The 12,979-nt window shown below is 31.0% G+C and overlaps 1 protein-coding gene across 6 annotated transcripts in view; it reads right to left on the reverse strand.

Moving 5' to 3' along the window:
* The window catches only part of LOC143242658 (cytosolic phospholipase A2-like), a 76,350-nt gene that overhangs the window by 19,911 nt on the left and 43,460 nt on the right, over window positions 1-12,979 (reverse strand). For all 6 annotated transcript variants that reach the window (XM_076486138.1, XM_076486137.1, XM_076486141.1 and 3 more), the window contains 4 exons: window positions 11,249-11,395; window positions 5,707-5,825; window positions 2,016-2,053; window positions 405-537 (listed from right to left, as the gene is read on the reverse strand). In XM_076486138.1, the coding sequence (XP_076342253.1) occupies window positions 405-537; window positions 2,016-2,053; window positions 5,707-5,825; window positions 11,249-11,395 (437 nt within the window). The remainder of the gene's footprint in view (window positions 1-404; window positions 538-2,015; window positions 2,054-5,706; window positions 5,826-11,248; window positions 11,396-12,979) is intronic.

Here is a 12,979-nt window from a genome sequence, read left to right on the forward strand (position 1 = left end):
AAATGGCTATTTTATAAAACAAAACATATTCATGATACTACTGAAACTATCAATGTACTTTTTTAAATGCCTAAAATTGTATTTTTATTACCTTATGCAAAATATTATACAATTAACTGACTTCCACTGACAGGCTACTCTATATTAGTTAAGAGTAAGAGGTTAAAAACATATCAAATAAATATTAAGCAAATTTAAATAACAGATAATCAAAAACTTCTATATATGTTTCTATAATCAGATAAGTTAAAAATTAATTTGTTAGAAACAACTTTACTCAGGATATTTTTTTCACCGAATTATATCTAGAAAATGTCTCTTTGTAAAACAGAAATATTTTTGTTATATGGATTATTTGAAGATTTATAGTACAGTAATTATTCACATTTTGACAATATATTTACATCATTTTCATCCTCCATACTGTCTTCTCCCAAAAATGCCTCAAGTCCCTTTAGAACCATGCGCTTTCGATGTTCCAAGAATTCCAACTCCTCTTTACACAAGCCAAGTTCATATCTGAGATCAGGCTTGGTGCTTGTTTCAAAACAAAGTATTATGCCAGTTTTATTCATTACATATAAGAAGAAAAACTAAAGGAATCATATATTATAGTAATTATAAATCTGAACTCTAATTAAACTGCACAGTTTTCATCCATTACAAAAATATGTAAACAAGTAGTAAGTATTTAGAATCCAATAACAGTATTACCGAAATAAAATACAGAAAACATATTAGATTCAGCAGAAGTTTATTAGAATCATCTATTTCAATTTTTTAAATATGTAAATTTGTTTTCATGAAAATAAAGACCTTTTTATAGATGAGCCACCTTACAAAAAGAGTAAGGTATAAATCTACATCCATGTTTAACACAAACTGTTCAGTAAAAAACATGTTTTTGTTGATTCTTAACAGCTAGTGTAACATATACAAAACACTAAAGCATTTAACCAAGTTTTACAGCACTAACAATTTTATATGAAAAAAGTTTACTTATGTCTGTAGAAATTCTGTAGCAGGTGTTAATACAAGCACTAAATGAATCCAAACATGGTCTATCAACTGTCTCTTAAAATTAGGTCACTATTAAGAGATGCTACTTATTAAAAGTCTAAAGTGGTTACAATTTCCTTGTATAAGCAGTTGGTTAGACCACATTTGGAGTGTTCAGTCTTAGATGCCTTACATAAAGAAAGATGTTGAAATATTAAAAAGGATTAAGAAATTTAAGAAAAGGGATAGTAGGATGGCACCTAGAGAGGAACAATTTCTCATTCAATGATGGGTTTTAATTTTTACAAATGTTTTCTCTTGAAAAAAAAACAGGGTTAGAGAGGATCTGGGTGTTTAAAACTGTTAATGGATCTGATAGACGTGTTTAAAACTGTTAATGGATATGATAGACATGTTTAAAACTGTTAATGGATCTGATGCACTTTTTTTTCTGTATTTAATGGTAAGAATGGTTAGACTATGGGACATAACTTTTGGCACAACTGGAATCATCTTCAGCTAATATGGCTTTATTTTATTTAAGAAAAAAGTTTCCTTTGGAATGGGTTCCTTCAGATTTATTGGATGTATTTTAACTTAAGTAAGTTTAATGAAAGGCTCCATAAATATTTGAACAATAAAGGTTGGTTTTGAGTGTTTTATTATTAAATTTTAGTTTACCAGATGGGATGACTTAGATGAACCAAAAGATCCCTTGTTGTCCTTAAATTATATGTATAGGTAAAACAAATCCTAATTATGACATTTTATAATCAAATTATTTCTAGATCCAAACAAGAAGATTTAGAACCAATTAATTTCTCTACCAGATCATTTATTTAATAGATTCTATTTATTTTCACACACTTTTTTATGTAATATCACAAGGAGCATTGAAACTTCTCAATAAATTTAAGAAAATAAAATTCTTGGGACATAAACATAATATTTATTCAAAAGAAATACATCAGTCAGTATATTCTTAAAGTTGTAAAAATGTAGAAATAAAAACTTACTTTGGGTCTAGCTTTAGATTTAATGATATTTCTCCAGCCTGTCATAAGAATAAAAAATTTTATTTAAAAATCAAGTCACATGCTAAATAGATTTTAACCTTAATAGTATCTCTATCAATCCAGTTATAAATAATGTAGAAAATCTTAGGCTCTTTGTTGTATAAATAATTATAATGCAATCTCATTTGATTAAAAGATGAATTATCTGTTTACTGATAAGCACAAAAATAAATAATAGACTATTTGCACTTTTCCAACTGTCAGAACTGAAATTTGAGTTTCAATAACAAATGCATTGAACTTATAAAATTAAAATTGCATACTTTAACATGCACTCACTTTTAGCCAATTAGCCTCTGAAGTTACTTACTATAACTGTTTCTCATTGGTTTATTATTTTACAGAGATTAATTATTTTAAATCTATCTGTTACTGTAGGACAAAAACCAAACACTAAGTACATATGAAAGAAAGAAATCAACTGTTCACAAATTAAAGAAACAAAAGGAAGACATATTTTACATAAAATTAATTATTCCCTCCTACAATGATGTAAAATACAAGTAGTAAAATACAGATATATATACATAATTAAAGATGTGCAATTTAACAACTGTATAAACTATTTTACACCCACTGGTAATCTTAGATAAACTTTTAAAACAAAACTATATTAAAAAGTGCATCACTGCAGAATTTAACATTATAAATACTTATATATCTTTCTCAAACAGTTAAAAACACAAATGTTGTAAGAAAAAGTTTATCAAATAAACTTCAAGTTCTAGTTTTAAAACTGAGAAAGTTTTTTTTAATACATACATTTTAGGCTGTCCTTCTTTTTAAGTAATAAATCTTATGTCTTTGTATATATTTATATATACACATACATGTGCAATAACTTTCAAAGATAAATACTACTGTGATAAAAGTCCTCAGGGTCGAATGTTTCGGAAGGTGGACTTTTTATCAAAAGCAAACAGCAAAATTTTATTACTATTATTTGTTTGTTTGGAATTTTAGCACACAGCCATATAATGAGCTATCTCTGCTGTGCTCACTTCAAGTGTCAGAACCTGTTTTTTGTTAGATTTCTTGTGACATCACTAAAAAAACAATTCTGAGATGTACATAAAAGTAAAGCTTCTTTAAAATTGAGAAAACTTATTTTAAATTAAATAATTAATACATAAAAAATTTTCTAGAAAATAAGGGTAAATAAAAAAGGACAGACATAATTTATCCACAATAATACAGATACGTCCTTGTAGCAGTTAAATAAACTTAAATAAAAAAATAATAGACCTAATTTATCCACAATAATATAGATACACTGCTGGCCAAAATCTTAAGGCCAATGAACATAAAGAAAAAATATGCATTTTGCATTGTTAGACTCAACCACTTATTTGAGTAGAGCTTCGAAAGATGAAAATAAGAAAAGGGAAAATAAAAATTAAAACCTTTTTTTAGCATTTAATATGGAAAATGTGAACACTATGAAATTAGCCTAAATACCAGCTAGTCAAAAGTTTAAAATCATACCAAAAACAAGTTCTAAACAAGAGGTCTCAGTAGTAAGTTGCACAGCCGTCATTGCAAATAAGTTCAAACATTTGCTTTGGCATGGTTGATATAAGCATTTGCAGAAGGCTGTCTGGAATGTTATTCCAAGTGGTGAAGATGGTTTCACAAATATCATGCACTGTTTGGAATTGACGTCCATTTCTATAGACTTTCCTTGCCACCCACCCCAAATATTTTCAATGGGGTTCAGTTCAGGCGAACACACTGGATGGTCCAAAGGAATCACGTGATTTGCCATGAAAAAGTCCTTTGTCCTGCAGGCACTGTGGATTGCAGCATTGTCCTGCTGAAAGATCCAGTCATTTCCACAAAAGCGAGGGCCTTCAGTCAATAAGGATGCTTCTCCAACACGCCAATGTAGCTAGATGCTGTTTGACACCCCTGTATAACCTGAAGCTCCATTGTTCCATGGAAGGAGAAAGCACCCCAGATCATGATGGAACCTCCTCCACTATGTCGTGTAGAAAATGTCTCCGATGGGATATCCTTATCGTGCCAGTAACATTGGAAGCCATCTGGACCATCCAGGTTAAATATTTTCTCATCAGAGAACAAAACCTTCTTCCATTTTTCTACATCCCATGTTTGGTGTTTCTCAGCAAAGTTTAACTGAGCTGTTTAGTGGCGTGGAAGAAGGTGTGGCCTTTGAAGACATTTACGGTTTTTAAAGCCTTTCTCTTGTAGATGCCGTCTTATTGTTCTTGAGCTGCATTCTGCATCTGTAAGGGACTTAATCTGGTTTGACAATCGGTTGGTGTCTTGCCGACCACTTGAAATTCTCGCTCCGTATCCCTCAGGGTCTTTTATGAAATTTGCAACAGCAGTTTTACTACGACCAGCAATGGCACTTTGAGAGAGACCTTGCTTTTGCAGCTCGACAATTCTGCTGCGTTCAAACTCTGTCAACTTTTTAGCCTTTGCCATGTTTTTATCCAATGTAACATAGAAGATGTCAGTGGGAGATGTTGACAATGCTAATGCTTGAACATAAATGACTAAATTTCGTTACATGTTTACTGATTAACACTTCATTTCAGTATGTTCTTAAACATTTGACCAGCTAGTATTTAGACTAATTTCATAGTCTTTACATTTTCCATATTAAATGCTAAAAATTTTTTTATTTTTATTTTCCCTTTTCTTATTTTCATCTTTCAAAGCTCTACTCAAATAAATGGTTGGTCTAACAATGCAAAATGCATATTTTTTCTTTATGTTCATTGGTCTTAAGATTTCGGCCATCAGTGTATGTCCTTGTAACAGTTAAATAAGTGTAAATAATAAGAAAAGACTTAATTTATCCACAATAATATAGATTCTTCCTTATAACAGTTAAATAAACTTAATAAAAAAGAACAGACCTAATTTATCTACAATAATATAGAGACATCCTTGTAGCATTTACATGTAACATAAATCCACAAGCTCTTGTTAGGTGATTAATCAAAACATTAACTGACATTTATTTCTTTTACTTATGTATATACTCATACAATGGCCAAGTCTTACTCCCACTTGTACCCCAAAGCCTTTTTATGCAATAGTCAATCAAGAAAAGTAAAATTAAAATAACTGCCTTTACGGGTTTTATATTTGTGATCTCACTATTCTGAACGTACATGTGCCATTGAAAAACCTGACAGAGTAATCTACATCTCACCCATCAAAGTACAATGATCTCCAATTAAATTAAGTACAGTGAACAAAAAGGAACATTTTCTAGCTAAAATAAGATTGTTGCAATTCATAATAGTAGTGGGTCAAATAATATTACAAGAGCAATCTTAAGAGCTTGACACTTGTTACTGATGAAGAAAATATTATCTATCTATGAAGTTTATTCACATTAAATTCAAGTAATTCACTTGTGGGCAACAAACACTGAGCAATTAAGACCCAAAACTTTATTTTTCAGCTTAATATGTTACTTATTTTTTATTTCTAATTTTTGTCTGGTGATAGGTGACCCACTCAGAATTATCTCATGGAAAACCAGATGGACAAGCCAGATCTAAACATGTTTTTGTAAAAACAAAACCAAAATAAACAACTAAGTAAACTCAGTTTTCCAATGAAAAATTAGAGAAGTTAAAACTAGACTTACATCATGGAAAGCGACAGTAACATTTACTGCTTTGTTTGGCTCCAAAGTGCTTAGGTTTATTTCCTGTGTTCCAATTACATCATCACGACAGACATAATCATAATCCTTGAGTGTTACCTCTGTCAAACATATAAAAGAAAACAATTGAAGAAATAAAATGGAACAGCATTAAATGCTAGAAAATATTCAGGGGAAAAGAGTTAATCAATAATGATTGTAATAGAATTAAGTAATTATATACATCACAAAATAGAATTGACAAAGTTAACAAACAGTATTATGGCTTATATTTGAATATTATAGAGGATGATTTGTTTGCTAAAGCAATTAACTCAGCTGTTAAAAGAAGTTTTAAATTAGGATCAGACAGTGGTAAGGGTCAGAAAAACTAAATGCAGAAACAGTAAGAAGCAGAGAAACGTTTAGCATAGGAAATTAGTATAGTAGTACTTATAAGGAGACTTAATAGTTACTGTTGTAATGCAAGATGTATAAGAAATATAATAGATGGCTTCAGAGAATTAATAAGAATGGAGGATTTTGATATAATGGGAATACATGAAACATGGTTAACTAGATGATTCTGGTGACACAAGTTTCTTTGAAACACAGAGTTATAGGCTATTTAATAGTGACAAAGTATTAAAGAGGGGTAAGAAGTGTCTTTACATGCAAAATGTAAGTCACATCTTGTTCGAGGTGAAGATATTAGAGATAACAGCAAGAAAATACAATACATTTATGTTTCTTTTAGTGGATGCAAAAGGAAAAGGCTTTTAGTGTGAATTTTTTACAGACCACCAAATGATATTAATGAGATTAGCAACAACATTCACAGTGGGATTAAAAATTCAGATGTTAATGAGATCACAATTATGAAGGATTTAAGTTTCAGGCACACAGGTTGGAAAATGCTAGAGTGAAACCACAAGGAAGAAAAGTTTTTTGAAACTGTTAAGTATGGCTTTCTTCACCAAGCAGTCAAAAAAACCTACAAGGAACAATGTTATTTTATATTTATTGCTAACTTCAAACATTGAAATGATTGAGGGAGTAGAAACTGGGGAACATCTGAGTACAAGTGGTCATTGCTCCATTGAGTCCAATGTTTCGCTGCATATTGAGATAAGGAATGATAATTTGGTTTCAAATTTTGAAGGGATGTGACGAGAAATAGCTGTTGTGAATTTGACAGCTGAGCTATATAGAGACACTGATAAGATGTGGAAAGTTTTTTGTTTTTTAATATTTAAGGTAAACATATTCCTTATAAAAAGAAAAAAGTAGCTGCAAGTAAAAAACCAGGTTGACAAACAAAGAATTTAAGAAATAAAACTACATAGAAAAGCATTATAAATTTAAATTTACTGGTATGACAGGAGATTCAGAAGATTATGTAATCAAGAAAATTGGTGAAACAAGAAATTAAGACATAAAAAAGGATGTACAAGAAAAAGTAGACTGAAAATATAAAAATTAACAGTAAGGATTCTTTAAATACATTAAGAGTAAAAAAATGTTAGGAGGTAGGACCCTTGAGAGGTGACAAAAGAAGGCTAGTATTTGATGATTTTGAGATGGCTTGGTTATTAGATTATCTTATTTTCTTCAGTTTTTACTAACAAAGATTTAAGCAGCATTCCAGTATTGATAGATGGAAATGAAATCAAACAAGATGATTGCAATAATTCTGAGATGGTTAAGAAAAAATTGAGATGTTTAAAAAACAAAAAGACTCCTGGGCCAGATATTTTAAATGGTTTTGAAGGAGGTTAAAGATTGGATAATGAAGCCACTCTTTTTTTCAGCCCTAAAATAGTTGGCAAGTACCAGAGGATTAGAAGTTCACTAATGTAACTCCCTTTCTTGAGGGAGATACTAAACCTTCCCACTAATTACAGACACAGTCTTATGTATGTTCTGGAAAACTTTGGAAAGTCTGTTAAAAGATTAGAATTTTATTGAATAGTCAACATGGTTTCATTACAGGAAAACCTTACCTTAAAAATCTTTTGGCATTATTTACAAAGGTTCCTGCTTTTTTAAATGAAAGTAAAGGTGTAGATTTGGTGTATCTGGATTTTTGGAAGACATTTGACAAGATGCACACAAAAGAAATATATAGAAATATATAAAAAACAAATAAACTTGTCTACAGATGTGGAGTGGATAAGTTAGCAAACTGTATTGAAGAGTAACTGCATGGAAGAAAGCAGAGGGTTGTTACAAATGGAATTCAGTCAAACTGGATTAATGTCACAAGTTAGGTACCTCAGGGCTCAGTCTTAGAACCTCTGCTCTTTTTGCTTAACATCAATGGTGTAGATGAAGGAATAGTCAATAAATTACTTAAATTTGCAGATGATATTAAGGTTTTGGGTGTTGTTAGTTGTAAAGAGATTACTGCTAATTACCAAAAGGATTTATATCAGTGAGTTGAGTGGATAAATGGCAGATGGGATTTAACTACAACAAATCCAAGATAATGCATGTGATTTATAATAATTTGAATAAGTATAATTACGGTTGGAATAAACTTAACATTATGAAAGAAACGGATACTGGTGTAACAATTGATCAGTCTCTTAAGCCATCCAATAAGTTGTTGCCAGTGGTAGGGCTAAGTGGATTTTAGGTTGTACCTACAGAAATATTGAGGTTATAATTTACTGTATAATTGGAAAGGGTTCAGAGAAGAGATACTAGGATGGATGTTATATGAAGAAAGACTGAAATCTCCCAAAATGTTTTCTCTTGATAAAAGAAGAGTTTGGGGGAAGTCTGATTGTAGTGTTTAAAATTGTGAAGAAAATTAATAGTGCTGATGCATCATATATCATTTTTGACAGGAAGAGTCACATTCAGTAAAGATAAGTTTTATTTTTCTAACAGGGTGGTTGGTCTTTGGAATTAGTTGCCTTAAGATGTCATAGAAGCAGTAAATTTAAATTAAAATCACTTTAAGAAAAAGCTTGATATGTATAGGAATGATTAAGACTAGCTTTAAGTGTTTGTTGTTGTGATTTTTAAGTTAATTTAGTCTAGAGTAGGTAACAGCAGAAATGGACCAACAGGTCCCACATTGTCTCAAAACATTATATTATTTAATTGCTTCATTTCTTTTCACCACATAATTCAACTAATGCCATATAACAAATTTCAAAGAAATGTTTACAAATTAAAACAATACTTTGGAGAAATTACTTTTGTTGTAGGAATAGAATGCCTATAAAGATTATGTGGATGAAATCTTACTTCTGTTATATGCAAAATACTTAATGATACCATGCAGCAAGTAATACTTCATTTGAAGTACGTTTAAGATGTCAAAAATATCTGAAAAAATCACTCCTATTTAGATGAGCAAATAATGTCTAAAAGAATCTGGCACAGTTAGTACTCTTGTTTGGTTGTGTGTAAAAGGCTTAAATGTTCTGAAATGATTTCTTCTGCTGAGATATACTGAATGCTTAAAAGCCATTTCTGTTTAGGTATGTGCAGAACATTTAAATAAACTGAAAAAAATACTACTTATTTTAAATATGACTGAACAGTGCCTAAATAAACTTCAAAAGAAATTACTAGTTTCATTTAGTTACATGTAAAGTGTTCCTTCTCTTTTCATGATTTATGCAAAATTAAATAAACATATTGCCTTTCTACAAATTTTCATATTTAATGCAAGTCACAAAATCAAGTATTTGCTAGCGTTTAGTTACAGTGGTATCTTTCCTAATGTCCAGTAAATAATTTCATTAAACACTCCAAAATAAGTAAATCTTCTACTAGAACTATGTCAAGGTCTACAATATGAAACTTAAATATTTTAAGGAAAACTACTGATACATCTATCCACAAAGAATCTCTTATTCATGTTCTTGTCAAAACACTGGATGATTAGAAGAGCTAAAATAAGCAATATTAAAATAGTCTTGGCATATTTACAGATAAACAACATGTGTTCGGGTCTCTTTAACAAGCTAGTCAAGGTCTTTCTGTGAAGCTTCTAATTACATACTTTTAACAGCATTAAGGATCCAACTAAAAAGGTGACTACAAGTGCAGAAGGAATAAAATTTTATCCTTACAGGATTATTTTAAGGAATTACAACTCAAATGAAAAAAAAATCACAAATTACATCTTAGGTTAGAGATATAAAATATATTCTTAACAGACATATCTCAAGTTGTAAAAAAAATGTATAACTTGTAAATTATAACTAAAGGAAAAGGAAATTGCATATTGTAGTATTTAAAACAGAAAGTGCCCATGCAAAAACATTAACTTTCAAAGTGTTTGTCCACTTTTGGAGTTTTGTATTAGTAAATTTCTGTTGATAAGAAGTGAGAAATGTTTACAAGACAAATGTTATGTTTAAAGTACTTTTAGAATATTTTGAAATTTATAATTTAACTTCAAATCATTCCAATGCCACACATTCTAACTCCACTATTACCTACTAAATAAATCAGGAGGAAATCCACATATATTATTAAATGTAAATTCATTCAGAGGTTAATTATACAAATTAGCTTTTAGAAAAATCATTTAATAATAGGTACTTTCCTTAAGAGTTTATACAAACTATCATGTAGTCTTAGGGTCAGTTGTACTTCAAAATAAAGTTCCAGGAGTTTTGATTTATCAGAATGTGAATTTTCACCATGATAAATTCAAATTAGATGTAGTAAAATTAGGTTATCAGTAACATGCTTTTATATCGAGAAGATACTTGGGACTGCTTTTAAAGGTTAATATTATTTCAAGACATTAGGCATAATTAAAGCCATAGGCTCAGGGCTGAGAAAGGTATTGTTCAAGTTAGCTATTATGGGATGTTTTGAAATAATCCTCTGTAGTTTTCACCATTTTGTGTGTGTGTGTGTGCGTGCGAGAGAGAGAGAGTGAGTGGAAAGGTTAGTGTCTATTGCAAAGGAAAACATCAAATGTTCAGAGAAAGGATGTTCTTGAATAAGTCCGTATTTGATGAGTTCAATAGGATTGTTTTCATAGTTTTAAGTCTAATAAAAGAGATAACAATAACTTTGTAATTGCCATAGAAACCTGAAATAATATGTCCATGGACTACAACTGCCAAAAACATTTAATTATATCTGCTGAAGTCCTGAATATATATTCCAAAAACTAGAATTCTTAATTAGAGATAATTCTTAACATTTTTCCTGCAATAAGTAATAAACAAAAATTGACTTATAAAAAACATATCACAAAATCTCATTTGAAAATAATTAAAATTACTTTTAACCCATTCGAGTATTTTTGTTTTTCAAAATTTAATATTTTGGCGCAACACAACACTGAAGGCGTGTGAGTAATCCGATGTAACCGCGTCGCGCTAAACATGCTCGCCCTCTCAGCCGTGGGGTGTATAAGACGGTCAATCCCACATTCGTAAAATAGCCCAAGATTCTTTACTATTCTCAGTCTTACACTGCTAAATTACGCACAGATAGCGAGTATAATTTTATTCTTTAATTCTCAGTTACGTACGCAAGCATAATTTATTCTTTTCATTCATACCTAATATTTTATCTTTCTCTGGATCCACAACAAAAGTAAAAGTTTCTTTCCAAGAAGGGTTAACTACATTTTTTTTCCATCTGGTTCGTTTCTTTCCATTTGGAGTATCTGGAACACGAAGGACGATATAGGGATCTGGTGTGTCAACTATATAATATAAATAAGAATCTTGTATTAAAGTCAAACGATTTAATTAAAATTATGTAAAACTGATATTCACAACAGTACAATTGTCATATCTGCTAGCCAAAGAGATTATTTTTTCATACACCTTATGAACCAGTCAACAGTTATTAATGTTTAAAGAGTCCATCATTTAGCATACAAATTATAGCAAATAATACTAAAACACGTGAAAAAATATTATGCTATACAGATGTTCTGATCTATGCTAATTTTTGTACGGTGAATAAAATTCTCAAAGTTTACCTTTGCAACTTAAACAAATGCATGGCTTAAAGTAAAACAACCCAATTTGACATAAACACATATACACGCTCCCAGATGTTAAATTTATTCGTTTGAAGAATCACACACCACGGAAACCATACTTATTTAGTTATCATTAAGTACCATCATCCAACTTTAATAGTTGGGTAATTTTTTAAAGTATATTGGCCCAGGCAGTGGTACTCAATTTTAGGCTCAAGATTAAAGAAATGAAAAAAAAAAAAAGTTATATACAGTAGACTTCCTATTAAGACTGGCCCTGCATGGCCTGTTGGATAAGGCACTCGATTCGTAATCGGAGGGTTGCGGCTTTGAATCCCCGTCACACCAAACACGCTTGCCCTTTCAGCTGTAGAGGGGTGTTATAAAGTGAGAGTCAATCCCACTATTTATTGGTAAAAGAGTAGCCCAAGAGTTAGCGGTGGGTTATGATGACTAGCTGTTTTCCCTTTAGTCTTACACTGTAAAATTACGGACAGCTAGCACAGATCGCACTCGTGTTGCTTTGCGCAAAATTCAAAACAAACAAACAATTCAAAGTATTTAAAAATTTTAGTCTACAGATATTTCTTAATTACATAAAATGTTAAGAAAGTCACTCGTGTTAGGTTTTGTAGCACCTAGTGGTTGTTTTGCTCTTATCGATTACAAAAGTACTTTCAAATTTACCAACGTTATTTATTACAACATAACGTAACGCTTAGTCTATCTTTTGATCACTTCCCCCTAAGCGAACTTAAACCATGATAGATGACACAAGTTTCATCACACTAGATATCTCTAGGTGCATACTCAACCATAACAGCAGCCATTTTGGCATTTAATACATCAATGAAATCGAAACGTTTACCATTGACTTTAAGTTTCGAAATGTCATGCCTGGCTTTGAATTTAGTAAACTATCCAGATGATGCCTGAGGAAAGAAGACCCAAAATTTCCTAGATTTGCGTCTTCTCGTGCCGACACTTAACTTTTCAGCTAATTTCCGCTGGCTTTCATTGCTGGTATTACGCGCCTGAAAAACAATATGTCAATGATAGATCACTACGATCAGATGGTTTTGCCTTAGGCTTTGGTTTAAATTTCGCGCAAAGCTACACGAGGGCTATTTGCACTAACCGTCACTAATGTAGCAGTGTAAGAATAGAGGGAAAGCAGCTAGTCATCACCATCCACTGCCAACTCTTGGGCTACTCTTTTACCAATGAATTGTTGGATTGACCGTACATATAACGCCCCCACGGCTGATAGGGCGAGCATATTTGGTGTGACAGGGATTC

This window comes from Tachypleus tridentatus, chromosome 2 (assembly GCF_004210375.1).
Source record: "Tachypleus tridentatus isolate NWPU-2018 chromosome 2, ASM421037v1, whole genome shotgun sequence".
NCBI classification, from domain to species: Eukaryota; Metazoa; Arthropoda; class Merostomata; order Xiphosura; family Limulidae; genus Tachypleus; species Tachypleus tridentatus.